Source organism: Megalobrama amblycephala, linkage group LG2, assembly GCF_018812025.1.
Source record: "Megalobrama amblycephala isolate DHTTF-2021 linkage group LG2, ASM1881202v1, whole genome shotgun sequence".
Taxonomy (NCBI): Eukaryota; Metazoa; Chordata; class Actinopteri; order Cypriniformes; family Xenocyprididae; genus Megalobrama; species Megalobrama amblycephala.
In genome coordinates, this window is record NC_063045.1 from 41129380 (window position 1) to 41148602 (window position 19223).

The 19223-nt window shown below is 38.3% G+C and overlaps 2 protein-coding genes across 7 annotated transcripts in view; one reads left to right on the top strand and one right to left on the bottom strand.

The window, feature by feature from the left end:
• Positions 1–11629, bottom strand: part of LOC125258706 (protocadherin Fat 3) — a 67493-nt gene extending 55864 nt beyond the window's left edge. For all 4 annotated transcript variants that reach the window (XM_048175711.1, XM_048175703.1, XM_048175698.1 and 1 more), the window contains exons 1-3: positions 11210–11629; positions 7318–10617; positions 1403–1720 (exon numbers count right to left, since the gene is read on the bottom strand). In XM_048175711.1, the coding sequence (XP_048031668.1) occupies positions 1403–1720; positions 7318–10600 (3601 nt within the window). In that variant the 5' untranslated portion in view covers positions 10601–10617; positions 11210–11629. The remainder of the gene's footprint in view (positions 1–1402; positions 1721–7317; positions 10618–11209) is intronic.
• chordc1b (cysteine and histidine-rich domain (CHORD) containing 1b) lies at positions 1468–18867 on the top strand. 3 transcript variants are annotated; one of them, XM_048175776.1, is made up of 11 exons: positions 1468–1576; positions 12409–12458; positions 12572–12628; positions 12774–12931; positions 13141–13244; positions 13330–13388; positions 13491–13561; positions 14119–14224; positions 14447–14566; positions 14745–14807; positions 18397–18867. In XM_048175776.1, exons 1-11 carry the CDS (start codon positions 1558–1560, stop codon positions 18565–18567), a joined length of 978 nt encoding a protein of 325 aa, XP_048031733.1. In that variant the 5' UTR covers positions 1468–1557; the 3' UTR covers positions 18568–18867. The 3 variants fall into 3 exon arrangements, with proteins under 3 accessions (XP_048031733.1, XP_048031725.1, XP_048031742.1); XM_048175768.1 differs by lacking the exon at positions 1468–1576 and adding an exon at positions 11768–11964; XM_048175785.1 differs by lacking the exon at positions 1468–1576 and adding an exon at positions 11799–11964 and having other exon boundaries at positions 12572–12682.
• The last annotated feature ends 356 nt before the right edge of the window (positions 18868–19223 follow it).

The following is a 19223-nucleotide window of genomic DNA, read 5'->3' on the forward strand; positions in this document are numbered from 1 at the left end:
TGGGCTCGAAAGTGTTTCTTACAACTTGTCAAATAAACCTAATCCATGGATATTGACATGCAGCCAGGAGTCGTGTTTCCTGACATTTATATGTGCCTGATTTCGACGCAGGGGAAACACATAAAGCAAATCTGCCTGTGAATATTTTATATAACTACAACATAGGTAGGTTTAAATCCGAGTAATCATTTATATCGATGTTAAATATATAGTCATATTCTTCAGCCCTAAAACTTGTATAGTTTTTGTCAGTGTTTATTTAAAAACACCCAATTATGCAGAATATAAGATGGTAAATAATTAATTGATGAGTTCAACACAATATATAAAAATACAATATATACAGTATGATTTTACCTCTAAATCCAACAATTTGACACAAAATGATAACTGCAAATCCATGTTTCTCTGCCTGGAGTCCAGCTGTTTCTGTGAATTGCAGTGATCCATTTGCTTCTTTTTTTCTGTAGCTTTCGGCAGTCTTTAAATATATATCTCAGGTTTTGTGTTAGAGCTATTTATACAGTCAATCGCAAAGCTCTTTCCCGTTTTGGATGTGTTTTGTGTGTTTTTCGCGGCATTCACGCTGAAAACCAATGCTGCCACTCAGTCTTTGTGCCACTCAGTGGGCATAACCGCAGTTGTAACGGTCGACGGTGACGTCACGTGCATACCCTCTATTCCTTGGCTGGGTTCGTGTGGACCACTTTGAAGCTGCACTGAAACTGCAATTTGGACCTTTAACCCATTGCTAGCCACTGAAGTTCACTATATGGAGAAAAATCCTGGAAAGTTTTCCTCAAAAACCTTAATTTATTTTCGACTGAAGAAAGAAATACACAAACATCTTGGATGACATGGGGGTGAGTAAATTATCAAGAAGTTTTAATTCTGAAGTGAACTAATCCTTTAATTTTGTGATTACTTCAAATAAATATAATAATTAATATACATCTATAATATTATAAATTATAATCCTTATAATTTCTTAGCAAACATTGATATATGCAATTAATTGTGATTAATGCACCTAATTTAGCTGTAATTAATCCAATTAAAATGATAAGTCAATTTGCAGCCCCAATTATAATGAAAAATATACCCCTGGTTTCACAGAAAAGGTTTAAGTGAAAATGCATGTTTGAGCTGCCGATTTTAACCGAAAGCAACTTGCACTTACATAACTTAAAATATATCAGTGCTATTGTTTTGTCTCAAGATGCACACCAGTAATGTTTTTTTCTAAGGCACGTTTATAAAAGCTACTTAAATGTCCTAACCAAACTAAGGCCTAATCCTGACTTAATCTAAGCCCTGTCTGTGAAACCAGGCCATAAGATTTTTGTTTTTGTTTTTTGTTTTTTAGTTTGTTTCTTCATAATGAAAAAAAAAAAATTCTAACCTGTGTTGGAATCTATGGAAAAGAAGTTCTGAGGATTTCCGGCAGTGATACGATACGTGAGACGGATATCTGAGGCGGTAACGTCAGGGTCCCGGGCTTGGATACGGACAACAGACACATCTTTGGGAGAGTTCTCCATGACGTACGGGTGGTAGATGGTTTCAGAGGTCAAAGGTGCATTATCATTCACATCCTCCACCTGGATAAACACCTCAACAGAGGCAGAGAGAGGCACCACACCCCGGTCTGTCGCATAGATCGTTAGCCAGTAGGAATCCTGAGTCTCACAATCTAGGGTGCCAGTGGTGTAAATCATTCCTGTAAGAACAGAGGAAAAACATATTTAATATCGATCACCTTTTTGATAAATTCAACAAGAACTACTTCACACAGATTGCGAGCTTTTATGACAAATTCTTTTTATGGCACATCAGCCGATATCAGTACTCTAGTCAGAGGGAGCTGGGAACATTCACTTATTTTTCAAGCTATCCATAACTTGGTTTGTGATTCAACTACACATCAAAAGCATCAGACCCTACCATGAGTCAAACTTTGGTGTCAAACTTTATTAAACTGTAATGTGCCTAACATTTTGAGGAGATTATAGTCAGGCTGAAAGATTAATGTTTTTAGACACACTCTCCCAGAAACTAAAGTCAGTTCAGCAGAGTGTTTCAATACAAGAGCTGGTGTGGTCTGCCTAAAAGTGAAATTTCTCTTCAGATTTTCTCTGGGGAAATTTACTCAACTGTCAACGATACCTGAGACCAACCTAAAGCAATTCAGAGAAAATGCCTTCTTTTGGGGAGGATAGTGGGTGGGGGTAGAGCTTCATTTTCTTACTACAGTCCATTGCCTACAACTAAATTGTGAAAAGATTAGATGCATATAAAAGAATCTTTATTCAATATTTAATTTCTTCATTAGAAAAAAATACTGTGGTGATGCGATACATGAGATGCCAACATATCAACTGAACCATGACAACATACCCTGAAAAGATCAATGATGAACTGTATCTCTTTCCAGTGCAATTACAAAAAAGTTCAAAAGCCTAGATTTTAAGGTATGCAGGTATACAGAAAATTTACTGAAGTAAAAAGTGTGACAACTAGCCCCGGTCTCCTCTATATAACATTGTGTCTGTTTACACTTTGGGTGCAATAGTTACACTTTAGGGGACATGCTTGCTGAGCGGACAGATTTTTAGCTGGTGGTGTCCAATCCAAACTGACATCTTGGACATACCACTAACTTTAGATGGGCTGGGAATCCCACCGCAGGGTACAACGGCTCCACTCAGAGAGTATATGACCTTCAGGTCTTCAGCACGGCACATCTAATCATTCCTGACCAAAGTGCTGGCTCTGCCATTCTATGATTAGGAGCACTTCGACATTGCATCACGGGCACATGTAAATACGATCACTGATAGGAAGGGGCATCACTGACAGAATGACCCATTTCGTGGCTGAGCAATGCAATGCGGTGAGTCGATCGGTCAACCATGGCACAGAACAAAACCACTCATGCGCGCAGTGATTCAGCCGAGGGGATTCCGAGCCTCACAGTTACTGGAAGCTGAAAAAAAAAAAGAGGAGTACTCACACAGCAGGCAGGTCCCTGATACTTACTAAAACCTTAAAAGCAGTTAAAAGTAGGACACCCAAGGGGACAAAAACACAAAGGATACAGGGACATCTGAAGCTGACTGAAGGGTTCTTCAGTGAGCTAACAAAGTGTGACAGGTCAGTTTGCCTAAAGGAAATCTGCTATATTCACAATACACACCTTCAAAGAAAACAAAGCCAGTTCCCCTTATTTAACTTTTCAATAAACCTTTTTAATAGAGCAAAAGACCACACAAAATATACTGTAGATGGAGCAGACAAACATTATCTTAAAAAGTACTTTAGACTCGTTCACTAATAATTTTATACAATTTGCATATTCGTGAGTGTGAAATAAAGATATTGTGCAAAATTTCAGACGGATAGTGCATAAACTTCTTACCCACGTTCTAATCGATGATTGCGGATAATAATGAAGGAGCGCATACCCACATGTGGTAATTGGCCATTTAAGAGCTTTCCACACAACCTCACCTTTTCTGAGAGCATGTGCAAGATCTTTGAGTACTGAAATGTGTGCCATTCTCAAAACCATTTTATTAAAAATTATTGTTGGTTTAACTTAAAATAAGCAACCTTGCCTTAAAATTTTGAGTTCATTGAAACTAAAAATTTGATTTTATACAAATAAAGAGATCAATAGGTGGTGATCAATAGGTGGTAGATTTAAGAAAGAAATTCTAAATATTATTATTATTATTAATTGTCTGTTGCTAAAGGTTGCTATTTGTCATGTATTTTTATCAATTGTATACAATTACATAAAATAAACTTTTGTAAAGTAACGTTACTTATTACATTTCCAATAATAAATGGAATTTAAACAAAATGGAAAAATACTTTTAAAAAAAATATTTTTTTTTAAATGTTAATCATTTATAGTTTTAATATATGATCATGATTTCTGTATGAAAATGTTTGAATACAGATTTTACACAGGAGTTATATTAAATTATGCCAATGCTGAATTTAAAAGTAAAGCATACATATATCAGAAATAGTATGAGTGGTACGTTAGTATGCTCCTTCTCTGCCTAATATTACGTTTGAAGTCACAGATATTCTAATAATTTACATGTAAAAAATAATAATTGAAATTAAATCCTTATTCACCCTTCAGTGCTCCTTTGAATAATGAAAACCATCAAAAACAAATTATTAAAACTTTTAAGGACATGCATAATGTTAATATATAAAGACTTTAAGACAAACAGCAGGTTATCAAGCTGAAAGATTTGTTTATGACCATTTCTCATACGATTAGCAAAAGTCAATACATATCAACCTGACACTTAAATGAGAAGCATTTTGAGCTAGAAATAGGAGTGATTTACCCCCAAACAGAGAAATGAACAGTACCAATTCATCTAGATATTGCAGCAAAAGTGAATTTGATGGATGGAGAGAAGGTTCACTAATGAGCCGATTCTTCTGCTTTTAAGCATGCTAGATTTGTTTTCCTGCAAAGAGTAAATTGAGGTGCAATTCAGACTGAAATTCAGCCAAATGTACTCTTATTACATACACGTCTTGCAACTCAGGGAATACAGGAAACAGCTTGCCCTAATATAGCCAGAGTTTTCCAGGAGTAAACAACTTTTGAAATTTGCAAAGATGTTAAAAATGTATGTGAAGTTTGCTTTTTAGTATCCACAAAACCCTTGACATGTAAAAAAAAAAAAAAAAATTCACTGATATATCATATTACACACTTTCATCATATTCAAAAACCTTTCAGCCAAACTGCAGTAAATTCATAAGCCACACAAGCATATAATGCTCACTCTCGCTCTGCATCTATACATTCATACACTGATAAACAACATCAGTCGAGTCAGAAATATGACAGATGGCATAAAAAAAAATGACACAAAGTTTCAATGCTGTCTGGAACAGGACTCTACAGACTCAGTCATGTTTTCCACAGTTTTGATTCAAAGACTCTAGCTTTGAAGCTGAGGATGTTTTGATGGATTCCCACAGGTTCTGATGCTGAGGATCAGAAATTCTACAAAACACGAGGCCTGTCCCAGCTCAAATTAAACACAGATTTACACTAAGTGCCCGATTTTGTAAAGCATTTGAACACGAGATGCTATTTTGTAGTCGCAAAAGCAACTAGAGCAATGCAAATGATTTGACACGCTGCAATTGGCATTCAGCTGATTGTGAATCTCAAACCACAGATCATGTCATTGAAAACAGCACTAATTCCATCTGCTTCTTTTGCTTTACAAGCCATTGCTTTTAGCATTTATCATTATTCATGAAAGCCAACCAACAGGTGTGTATTATAAGCATCAAGGACTGCATATGGAGCTAGAAGGCAGAAAATCGGTGCCGTGTCCTTCAACTGAAACAGACTTAAAAGGATGATTATGTGTTTTGTGGTTAGCAATATCACAAATAGGTCCCAATTATTCTCTATAGAACTCACAAATTACAGAACTATTTAAAATGCAAAACACACATGCTATTTAGTTTAATAGCAGATGTTTTGCTGCAAATAAAATGGTAGCCATAATGTAATTTCATAATATTCTTAACATTTGGTGTCACCATTTTAATTTCAAATTCCCTGAAAAGAAATTAAAGTTCATATTTTAAAATGTAAACAATCAAATATTCATAATTTGTCAGAATTTGAAACATAATCAGGCAGAACTAAGCCATCAATACATCCTTCATGTCTACAAACAAGATCAAGGGCAGTTGTTTTCATGCAAGGTATCTTGAATTATAAGGAGTTCACAAGCATCACAACTGAACATGCTGAAAAAGCATTTTACTCTTTCAACATAAATCTTTTCCTTGTCCCTTTCATTCTACTCCAAATCTGCATCTTTGTTACGGTGAGAGACATTTCCTTTGTGCCATGCAGACATCAAAAAAGGAAAACCCTTGATATCTCCCCTGAATTACAATCCAAGTTCAAGAAGTCTGTAAGAGGAAGTGGGCATGTGGTAAAGATCCTCGACTCCCAAATGCTCCAAAAATATGTTATCTCTCAAAAAGCTAAACAGAATACATCAGTCTTGTGCAGTGTGTGAGGATGTGCAGCACAAGCGGCCCTTTGCGCAGGTGTCTAAGAGATTTTGACATAAAGGACTTAACCTGGCTCTGGAGAAAAAGAGGCCAAATCTCAGAGGCAAATTAGAGCTGAACTTGTTTCTCGACAGGCGTCTGAGTGAGAGTGCACTCTGATTTATTTCCCAAAGTGTGGGCAGGAATACCAATGCCTGCTCAAAGAAGCAGAGCGCTCTGCCGATAAGGCCTTCATAAATCCCACCAGCCTTTTTAGTTCACTCTTGCATCTGCGCAAAGAGACTTCCTATATCAGAATCACTCTACATACAAACAACTTCAACCCAACACATCTCATCTGGCGACCAAAATCGAGTGGCTTTGATTTCTGCTTGTTTGAAAGTGTATTGCGTGAACTGCCCACTTTCAATCATCTCAAAAGTCTAGTGACAATGTCAAGGACTTGTAACACACCACACAAGATGGCAGCTAAATGAATGTTGGAAGGCGGATATGTAGCGGGTGTGCTGAGCCAATGCCACTGTCCTTACTTGTCCCAGAGGTTTTACTTTGAAGATAAAAGACAACTCTTGTTCTCATGTATCCGCTTCCCCTACAACTTGTCTGTTGCTGCTGGTAGGGCATTCAATTCTCTGTGGAAAATCCATGCTCATTTGAGGTTCTGGCACAAGCGTGCACCACTCGCTTACTTTAAACTGGGGCCTGATTAACAGGCTCAGCCTAATTAGCTGACATGTGAATGGAGGACCACAGTTACATCCCACTGCCCGTTGTAGTTCTCTAATCAATAGTCATTAGTTGTAATTAATAGTGAAGCTGGCACCACACAACAAGCTGTGCAAGTAACTAAGCAGTTTTTTTCTTCAGTATTGCAAATATCAGATCTCACATAACAGATTTTGAAACACAGACTGTGTTTGAAATCACAGGATTCAAACCACACTGAGGTTAAGTCCTACCTTTCTAGGTCAGTGGTCTTCTCCAGTGGCAGCAATTTCAGAGGCAATTGTAGACTCAGAGCACAAATTCATTGCCAAGAGAAATAACATCACAGTGACCTTTTAATACCGTTCAGTCAGCACACAGCAGTAAAATGTTAGGGCATAAATTCACAACCATTTTCACAGGTTTTGTTTTATTGTGCAAGCATCGACTTAGGACTTGTTAGTCTTACAGGAGATAAAACATAGCAGACAACACAACCAAAAAGCACATAAAGAATCAAATTATAGATACCTGTTTCTTCATCAATAGAGAACCTTCCAAGACCACTTCTAGCTTTGATAGAGTATCTGATCACTCCATCTCTGCCCTTGTCATCATCTTGAGCAGTCACCTGGAGGACACTTGTTCCATGTCGAGAGTTTTCCTTCACAGTGCCCCTCACTGCAAATTCTGAGAAGTATGGCTCGTTGAGGTTCTCATTGACATCAATGACTTCCACTTCAAGATAGGACTCTGAGCGAAGCTTCACTGGAAAACCCAAGTCCTCTGCAACCACTGAGAGATTGTAGAATTGTTGCTTTTCATAGTCCAGGTCCTTGGCCACCTTAATGGCGCCACTTTCAGCATGAATCTTAAATGTCCCATTGAAGTCATTGGACAGGGAGTATCTCACCCATCCACCAGATCCAATGTCTGGGTCTTGCGTTTGCAGCCAAGCTACAACTGCACCTATAGGAAGGTCCTCCAACACACGGCAACTGTAACTCCTGGGAATAAACATAGGGGCGCAGTCATTTACATCCTCGAGGTACACTCTCAGGGTTGTCTCTGAGAACATCTGATTCCCTCTTTCTGCCTTATCGCTAGCCTGAATTTTGAGGGTGATATCCGAGATGGACTCCCTGTCCAACTGACTAGACACATAAACAGAGCCGGTCTCACTGTTTATGGCAAACAGAGGGGTGTTTGTTAACAAGGTGTATGAGATTTCACCGTTCTGACCAAGATCATCATCTGAGGCTGTGACTTGGATCACTTCTGTGCCGATGGCTGCATTCTCTGGTACAACAGCAGTATAGCTTTTGAGGGAGAACTTTGGGCTGTTATCATTCACATCATCAATGTTAACTGTCAGCAATCTCCAGCTGGATTTCTGTGGAAGGCCCAAGTCATATACAGTTATGTTAAGGAGGTACCGGTCTGATCGCTCACGGTCCAAAGGCTGATAAATGTAAATTAGGCCACTTTCCATGTCAATATTGAAGCAGCTGTCGATGTTTCCATCTGATATGGCATGCAGGATGCGACCATTGAAGCCTGTGTCACCATCATTCGTGTTCACTTGAAGGACACTGGCACCCACAGGCATGTCCTCCCGAACTACAATATCTGATGGAAAGGATTCAAATTGAGGTGTCTGTCTGTTGACAGAAAACAGATCTGTGTAGCCTTCATCCACTTTGGATTTGCTAATGGCAGAGGCTCTTTTCAGAAGTTTCTCAGCCAACTTTTGTGCAACTTTTGTGTCTCGACAGGTGAAACTCCTTGCTGCCATTCTGCCTCTGACCAATGATATATTTACAAAGGTGGGTTCGGAAAGCAGCTCGCCATCTGACGCAGCTATTATCAAGTTGAACTGTTCATTCTTTACACTTACTGCAGTGAGGGGTCTTTGCAATGACAACATTCCAGAGTTTGGGTTAAGACTGAAGACATCTTGCTCATTTCCAGACTGAATCTCATATTTAACCAGCCCAAGCTCATCAATATCAATGGCAGACATGATGATGATCGTCTGGCCCACAGGAAAATCACGTCCTATCGTACCTTTACATGACACACGCTCAAAAAGGGGTTGGTTGTCATTAATGTTTAACACTTGTACTGTGACATTGACTTCACTTTCTCGCCTATAAGGCGAGCCCCAGTCTGAGGCTCGGACAGCGAACACATACGTCTCCAAAGATGATTCAAAATCCAGTTCTTTGGATGTTGTCAGCTCTCCTGTATTTTGGTTGATGATGAACGGGAGGGGCTGAAGGCTGGCTATGCTGTATGTTATGCACCCATTGTCACCTTTATCATCATCCACAGCTGTTACAGTGAGAATGACAGTGCCAATGGGTATGCTCTCATTGACAGAGACTTCGTAAGATGTGCTGGTAAACATTGGGGAGTTGTTGTTAGCATCCTCAATCGTGATTTGCACCTTTGCCGTCATGCCACTCACTTTCTCCATCACTTCCAAATCAAAGAGCTCCTGGCTTACTGTGGTAAACTGTTGCGCTGTTGAGATGACACCAGTGAGTGGATTAATGATAAAATAAATTGAATCTGAGGTCAGGCTTAGGGCGTAGCTGATGACCGGCGGTCTTGGAGATATCCTCACAGTCTCTATAATGGTCCCCGGTGGTGCAATTTCTATAATCGAGGTTTTGTAAATCTTCTTTTCAAAACTCACTTTCACAGACTGTGGTTTTTTCACCAAGAGCTGAACAGTCTGAGTATTGGAGAGCCTTGGTGGTGTGCCTCTGTCTTTGGCTTGAAAAGTGAGATTGCAACCGTAAGGAAATTTATCCCAGTTTACTGGTTCAGACATCTTTAGCTTGTACTCATTTCCAAGTGGAGCTCTGTCAAAGAAAAACTGTTCCTGAGGGTCACCTGCGATGATGGCAACCCACTCAATTTCTCCATTGGGTCCCTCGTCCAAATCTTCAACAGTAACAATGGCGTATACTGGCTCTTTGTCTGATATTAAAGGGTAAAGTGCGACTGCATTCAGTGTTGGTGCGAACTCATTGATACGCACAACACTGATCACTAGTTTGGCTGTACTGCTAATACCACTGTTCCCATAAACCTTCATTCCACGATCCACTGCTAAAACTTCAAGGGCAAATCTGCTTTTCTTATCTGCATTGAGCTTGGCTGTGAGCGATACCACCCCACTGGTTGGGTGGACAGCAAACTCCTCCACATCTTCTTTGAAGAAATAGTAAAACTCACCATTGGAGCCGATGTCTGCATCAGTGGCGAACACCTGAGCCACGCTTGCTCCCAATGGAGTACTTTCTGGAATATCAATGGCATAGGAAGTGGGAGAAAACAAAGGTCGGAGGTCGTTCATATCCATAATTTGAACATTAACTATCACAGAAGCCTCCAGCATGCCTTTGCCAGTTGCCCTAACTGTTAATGTATAATTATCCTGCACTTCACGATTTAGGATGGCAGCACTCCCACTGTTAGTCCGTATGCGGAGAAAGCAAAAGTCCCCCAACACAAATTCTTCAGCCTGAAACAGCCCCTCATCGTCTCCAGATTCAATTAAATATTTGATGTCCAAAGGGCCCAACTTAGATAGAGCAATCCCCATTTTATCCTCAGTCCTAATGTATGTCCGAGCTGCAGAGTTCTCATAAATGGTGGCATTGTAGATGGAGGCGGTAAACTGAAAGGAGGAGGATCCTCGCTCCTGCAGTTGCCCCAAACAAGGAAGCAGGTGGAGGAGCAATAAGAAGAAACTGCTGAGACGGATCCTCATACTGCCCCCAGGGCAGCTGTTTATAGCCATGCCATCATCCAGTTACCCTGCAAATAAGAGATATATGCAGTAAACCATTTCATATAGGGCATTTATCTCAAAAAGACATTGCCCTATTGCTCAAATAAATGTGATGGCAGTTATTTATTCAGAAGCCCTTGGTTTGGATTAAACTGGACAAAAAAATAATAATGATAATAAATACCTGACCCTCTTCTCATTGGACTCAGTAATACCCTTTTACAAAACACTGACAAGCCAATTAAATGGTAATCTCATTGTCAGATTGATAACAGCAACGAAGAACACAAATTACGATTAACCACCAAAAATTTGAAACACACTCCCAGCAAATAATATAGTCTTGATAGAAATGTGCAACAAGAGAAATTTTGGCTAAATTACATATTATCTACAGTTTGACATTATATTTGTATTGCATTTATAGTAAATAACTTTGATCATGTCAAACAAAATCAATCCTCTCTGATGAACGCACGACTCTCAGTTAAAATAGAATTGTAATCAAAGGAAACTTTCAACGCAGGGGAGTCAAGTAAAAGATGTTTGTTACCGTGAGCGAGGAGTCACTTGTTCTCCGGTAATGAGTGCATCAAAAATATGTGAATGAGCTCTTACCTCTGGCTTAGGGAGAAAGAAATCTCTGCGATGCAGACGTCCAAGAGCCCGCTCCGTGAAACTACATCCTTCACTTCTTTGCCATACAGGACTCACTGCCACTCACAGTTGACTGTATTCAGTGGAGCGCGCACCTCTAAAGCGCGCTCACGAGTGCACGTTATCCCGTGAATGCGCAAACGAAACCGGAGTTGGTGTTGTTGCTGCTGTCCCATAGCAACAATAGGATCTAAACCTTATCTCAAACAAACATTAGACAATTTGATTAATGTGTTTATGATACATAGAGCGCAGAAAACAATTTATGTTCTTTAGAATATCGATAAAACGTATTTATGGTTATTTTAATATAAAAATTACAGATTCATGGCATGCAAACAAATAATAATAATCATTTCATTTAACAGAGTGAAATAGTATTGGACAAGGTTCGTTTTCATGCGCAGCCTTGTCTGTGTTTTTAATGTTAACTCCGTTATGCGGTGCATCCCTTCTCCCACTCTGGCAATTCGGAAACATTCCGAAAATGCACGATTGGAGCCGAAGCGCAGAACGACAAATTACGGAAATTCGCGAAAGATTCCGGAAGGGACCTCACGACGGGAAGCTGCAGCGGTAGCGAGCTAGTTAAGACTTCGGATCATTCTCTCTTGACCACGTTGTATAACATACGTTTGTATTTCTGTCAGTTATGTCTGTACTGTGTTATAATAAGGGATGTGGACAACGTTTTGATCCTGACAAGAATTCAGATGGTAAGACTTTAGATAACAAACGATAGCCGAATTGCTATGGCAGATAGCAGGGTAAATTTGGAAAGAAAACCACTTGTTTTTAACAACATTTATTCATATACATGTATTATTAACAAAACATGGCTGCCTCTAAAATGGGTAACATATTAATTTTATTTGAACGTTATTTAGTATGTTAATTTAGTGAAACATCCACAATGAGCCTGCCATTAACGTTTGGATGATGTTTAATCAATAACACAGACTTCGTAAATTAATATTTACTTGTTTTATAGATGGCTAGAATACAAGCGAGTTATATAAACGTCTTAACGAAGAATCCTGAAGCCGAGCAGTTAGTTGGTGGATAAACTAACTAACTGACTATAAGCTGCACAGACAGACAGATATGTGACCATATTCCTGTGACGTCACATTTCATAATCACTCTCTTCTTATCCATAGATGCATGCACATACCACCCCGGAGTGCCAGTGTTTCATGATGCATTAAAGGTGTGGACATGCAAAAAGATCAGTTTACTTATTATTGGAAAATATAATCATGCCATTGTTACTGTTTCTCAGAGTTAAACCTATTAAATTGTGTCTTGAATTGCTTTTCTCAGGGTTGGTCTTGCTGCAAGAGGCGAACAACTGACTTTTCAGATTTCCTCAGTATTGCTGTGAGTGCTACAACTCGTCTGTGATGAGACCGAATGATCATCTTCATAGATGGAGTTGTGTATTTGCTCGTACAGATTAAAAATATCTAATTATATTGAAATGGCTAAGTCTTGAAATATTTGTCTGTATTTATGAATCTCTTAGGGTTGCACAAAAGGCCCTCATAATCAGGAGAAGCCCTCTGAGCCTGTTAAACCAGAGGTGAAGTCCTCTGCAGACAAGAACGTGAATGACGTGAAGCCAAAGTTTGATGAATGCATCACCCAAGCACCAAAGCCTCTGGAGTCTATTCAGAGACCAAGGTAAAAACACTTGAAAAAGGACAGTCTTCCCCGTTTGTATTTTCCGGCTCATTAGTTCAGATGTTCAGAAGATAAAGTAATGCAGCATTAAATCTACTATAGAGAACAAGTTCTTCTCATTAACAGTCCACCCAGCCGAAACCCACATTGATGTTACAACCTCTTAAGGATAAATGACTGAAAACATCCGTTTTTAATGGTCTTTGTAGTCCAGATGAGCCTTTCTCCATTCTACAACAGAAGATCTCTCCATCACTCAAACAGGCTTTAGAAAAGCTGAAACTAACTGACGAAAATGCACCAGAGATAAAAGGTAAGTATAGCCAACCCTCCTTTTCCCTACCTTTTTATATTTGTCTTTTAATCTGATGCATTTTATTCTCTTTATTGTATTATAGAGGAGGATGGTGATGAAATTAAGATAGGGACGTCCTGTAAGAATGGAGGCTGCAGTAAGGTACGGTTCGCTCTGTCTGCTTCTTCGATTAGAAATCAAGGCACATGGGGTTTCTTTAGTCCATCATATAAACAATGGATTCTCATTATTCTGTTTTTTAAGACATTCAGCGGACAAGCCAGTGATGACGAGACGTGTTTGTATCATGCTGGTGTACCTATCTTCCATGAAGGGTAAATTAGCATCCAATCAAAACTGAAAATGACTACTAGAAACTACTAGAAAAGTGTAGATGGAGAAATCTCAGATATATCCATGGATTCTGCAGTATAGGGTACGTTTACACGACAATGATGTATTAAAAACGGAAAGTGTTTTTGTTTTATTTGTTTTGTTTTGTTTGCGTACAGACGACAGTGTTGCCAAAACAATCCCCTTTCACACGGATCCATGAAAATGACCAAAAACGCTGTATTATGGATGGCAGACCAATAGTTGGTGATGTCATTAGATACATTACACGTCTATAGACTGAACACGTAATACGCATGCACATGACATCACTGTTTTTACATGTTTTTGTCATTTACAAGGAGACAGTAACTGTATCGGTTTTCACATTCGGTTGCACTTTAAAGCCCATTTTCAAAAGTTTGCGTTTTCAGGCCCTCGAAATGCTGTTGTCGTGTAAATGAGTGGCCAAAATGCATAAAAAGTTTTCTGTTTTTAGTTGAAAATGGTGCTGTGTAAACTGCACCTAAGTCTTCTTTTTTTTCTTTCCTCATAAAAGTATGAAATATTGGAGCTGCTGTAGGAGGAAAACCTCAGACTTCAACACGTTTCTGTCTCAGGAGGGCTGTACCCGAGGAAAGCATCAGTGGAATGCAAAAGATACAGTAAGTGCCTACCATGAGATTTAAAAGTCAAGGCATTATATTACGTGCATTTTTCTCTGTGTTCTTAAGATACTGTATTTTCACATACAATCTAATAAAACTGTAACACTCTTGCAAGCCCATATGCAACCTCCAAATGAACAAATAATTTGTTGAAGAACAAAATATTGAATACGTTTACATGTGAGTGGAGGATGACATTTTTTTAAAATGTGTGTACAGGGAAAAAAGGTTGTACCATGCAGGTTTGATTGGCACCAAACGGGAAGTCAGGTCATCATTTCCATTTATGCCAAAAATTCACTACCAGAGCTGAGCTCAGTGGAGGGGAACAGCACTGTGGTAAGACATCAAGGTCACATCTGTTTTAATGCTGTCATTACATAGAAAATGTCACAGGTGTTTTTGTTTTTAAACTAATTCCTGTGCTCAATATTTTACTGTATAATTGTACATTTATTTGCAAAATTCTGTATACTGGTAATTTCAAATGTGCAAATGTGCGTCTTTGTTCTTGCAGCTCAAAATCCACATTATATTTGAAGGAGAGAAAGAATTTGAACAGCAGATCAGTTTGTGGGGGGTGAGTATTGTGGTAGATTTTCCTCTATGCACCTGACTTAAAGGGATAGTTCACCCAAAAATTAAAATTATCCCATATTTACTCACCCTCAAGCCATCCTATGTGTATATGACTGTCTTCTTCAGATGAACACAATCAGATATATATTTAAAAATATCTTTAGTCCTCCAAGGTTTATAATGGTTGTGAATGGGGGGGCCGCGTTTTGAAGTAAAAAATAATGCATCCATCCATAAAAATAAAAAAAAAGTAATCCATACGACTCCAGTGGGTTAATAAAGGCCTTCTGGAGCGAAGCAATGCATTTTTGTAAGAAAAATATCCATATTCAAAACTTTATAAATTCAACTAGCTTCTGACGGACAACCGTACGCAGAATGCGCAAGTCGATTTGTGGCGGAAGAGTATCCTTTGAGCTGACGCACAATGTAATGATGAGCGCGGAGGTGCAGAGAATATAGCAAAACAAAACACCGGTCATGGATTATAAGTCTAAAATGATAATTTTTAGAGAGAAATCTCGGAGAATTTCGATCTAAGAGAAGAGGAGCTTAAATTTGTTGCACAGCCCAGTTTGTTTGAACCGTAAGAGGTGTCTAAGCTTACACTACTCCTACATCCTGCGTCATACATTGCGTCACGGGTTACTCATTTGGTGCAAGTCAACTTGTGCATTCTTGTCCACCGGAAGCTAGTTATTTGAATTTATAAAGTTTTAAATATGAATATTTTTCTTACAAAAAGGCATTGCTTCGCTTCAGAAGGCCTTTATTACAGGGTATCCGCGGGGTCTTGAAAAGTATTAAAAGGTGATAAATCAATTTTGGGAAAATTAAGACCCTTAAAAAGTATTAAAAAGTCTTATCACGGCTTTATAAAGTCTTAATTTTTTGAATTTAGTCATTTTTATTAAAAAAACGAACAGGTACATAAACTAGGCTATTGTGGGTGCGTTCGTAAATTGCCTCTGAGAGAGCACCAGAGCGGGCAGGCGGGCGGAAGTTCACGGGTCCTTAAAAAGTTTTAAAAGGTCTTAAATATATTTTTCCTAATAAAAGGCATTAAAAAGTCTTAAAATGTTTTAAATTCAGATTGGATAGGTCTTAAATATTTTTCGTTGCATTACCGCGAAAATGTTTTATGTATGTTTTATGTTTTCTAATACGTCACCGACGGAATGGTCCAGCGCTGCGCGGCGCCATCTGTAGGACAAAGCTCAGCAAAGATGTAGGAATATCTGATCAGAGTTGTACACGGATACACATTTTTAAATAAATCTGCCGTGGCAAAGCTACTGAAAGTTATTTTCGGTGCTGGAAATCCATATATCATTTGCTGAAACAAACTCGTCATGGAGAGCGCGTCTCATGGTTGCGTAGTAACGACAGACGCCACCGCAGCGCCCGAGCGCTTTGGAAAGAAGAAAGCGGCGCCGACGCGTTTTCCATGCGTTTTTAGACGCGACATATGAACGGTCCCTAAAAGAGTTCAAATGGGTCAACGCACCAAATGCGAGTACAATCAGCGCTGAAACGTGTTCGGTAACTTTTTTTTTTATGAATGTGTTGGGAATTAAATATATAATTTGCAACGGCTGTGATTTAATTATATAGCATGCTTGCTGTAGCAGGTGTGTTTTCATTTTCGATTAACTGTAAATGCTACTTTGTGATTAAATTTGCATTTAGAATGATTTTTAATTCTGTTGTTTACAAAGAGAAGTTTCAGTGTCACATGATTCTTCAGAAATGCTGATTTGCTGCTCAAGAAACATTCACTATTTATATTATTAAGGTTAAAATGCAGTTTTTGCTGCTTAAAATTGTGGAAATCCAATTTAAACATTTCTGGTAAGATTTAAAAAATACAAAAATTAATACTTTAATCTGTCATACTTTAAAGTGATAAAGTGAGTGAAGAGTGAAGACATTTAAAATGTTACAGAATATTTCTATTTAATAAATAATATATTTGATAAATACATGTAATATAATTTCAAATAAATGCTGTTATTGAACTTCCTATTTTTCAAAGAAAACTAACAAATATCACCGTTTCCACAAAAATATGAAGCAGCACAACTGTTTTCAGCATTGATAATAATCATAAATGTTTCTTGAGTATCAAATCAAATTGTAATTGTTCTGAAGGATCATGTGACACTGCAGACTGGAGTAATGATGCTGAAAATGATCACAGGAATAAATTACATTTTACAGTACATTTCGCAGGTACTTTAATATTTAACAAACAATTTTATAATATATATATACACACACATATAAAATAATGTGTGTGTTTCCATCGTAGGTTGGGTCTTAAATTTCATGTAAGGTGGTATTAAAAAGGTCTTAAAAAGTCTTAAATTTAACTTGTTCATATCTGCAGATACCCTGTATTAACTCCCTGGAGTTTTATGGATTACTTTTTTTATGGATGCATGCATTATTTTTGGCCCCCATTCACAACCATTATAAACCTTGGAGGACTAAGAATATTTTTAAATATATCTCTGATTGTGTTCATCTGAAAGACAATGGTCATATACACCTAGGATGGCTTGAGGGTGAGTAAATCATGGGATAATTAAATTTTTGGGTGAACTATCCCTTTAAGTTTACCTGGGTCGTCTCCAAGTTGACACCCAAGCATCTACTGGTGACACTCAAAAATATTTATACTCTAGCACTGCGTCTACTAGTTGACAACTGACTTTGAATTGGTCAGTGTCTTGACCCTTTTGAACACTATCAATTGGGAATAAGGTCTCTTGCTGCGCAGCAATAACCAGACAGACTCCAGACTATGCCTTAGAATATGCTTTAGTCACGACCGTAGGACCTCGTCTCAATCACAGAGAATCCCACTGACAAAAAGAATACAAGAGCTTATATAGGATAGGAAGGCAAAATCAGTTCTACATGGCAAAGCATTCTACAACATGATTGGTTCTTCATATGTCAAACCCTTCTGTTACTAGGTAAAGCAAGATCTGCCCAAATCATATTTATTAGTTCATTGGTTACTCAATATCATGGGGCTATTATATTTAGATTGTTGTCTAGCTGTCCCTAAGTTTCATTTCCCCTTTTGTTATATTCAGACACTCTGACTTTGGCCCAAGGTTTGGGGACATTTAGGTTTCAAAAGCATATAAATGCTATTCCTGCAGGAAAAAGACATGTTAGTTATGATTAATTAAAAATTCCAGCACAGTATTCTGTTGTAAAGAGCTTATATCAAACTTTTTTGTTCATTAAAGCTTGAAGTGTACACATTTTGTGGCACTAGTGTTACCGGAAAGAATAAAAAAAAAAAAAAATCTAAAAATAGGTTTCCCAAAGTTGTCTGTGCATATTTAACTGGGCTATGACCAAGTGTTTTAATTTTACAATATTCAGTATTGTATTAGAAAGTGGATAGTTCTGGTCCTAAAGGATTTTCCACTCCACATCATGCCTAACAACACTTAACTGTTCTAAATCACGACTTTTTGAGGTTTATTGCATTAATATAAACTTCAGCACCACAATGAAAACAAAGCATGACTTTAATAATTCTGAGATTGTCTATTTGCTTTTCCCTTAAGGTAATTGATGCAAGTAAAAGTTTGGTGAACATGATGGCTGCAAAAATTGAGGTTGTGTTGAAGAAGGCAGAGCCAATGTCATGGGCCCGACTGGATCTTCCACCTGCGGCTCCTCCTCCAAAGGAAAAAGAGAATGTAAAAGATGTTGACAGTGAGGATGAGTGTGATTAAAAGACTGTAAAGGGGCTCGCACACCGGACGCGAAGCTCAGCGTCTTTAAAATTCGAATGCATTGTTTTCTATGAGTGTACGCACACCGGCGGCGACATTCGGCGCCCAGAAAACAATGCGTTCGAATTTTAAGACGTGTCGCTGAGCTTCGCGTCCGGTGCGCGAGCCCCTTGAGGACCACCGTTATCAGCTCTGAGTGGGAACAATTTTCTGATTCTAAGGTTTGGTGCATAATGAAGCATGAATGTATATTCTGAAAGCTCTGTTTGTCCAAGGTCAAATTATAGATTTATTGTACAAGACATGTTTAGAGGGTTTTTATTTTTAAAGAATGAACAAACACTGTTTTGATTCAGAACAAAATGTCCAATTCTGTAAATGGAGCACTTCATTCTTTTGACTGAAGCAAATAGTCATTGAAGCTGCATTCATTAATATTGGTTTATTTGGTGCAAGAGTTCACACTTGATGAGTCAAGGTGAGTGCACATTTTTCTTGTGAAAGATTTGCTATTCAAAATGCTGTGAAACTTACAATTTGCCAACTTAACTGAAATAGGTCAGGACTTTTGCAGAGGGTTGAGAAGTGCTGGATAATTTTTCCAAGACACAAAAGCTGCTCAAGTATCCAAAGTTTAATTTGAATCATTGTCTGCT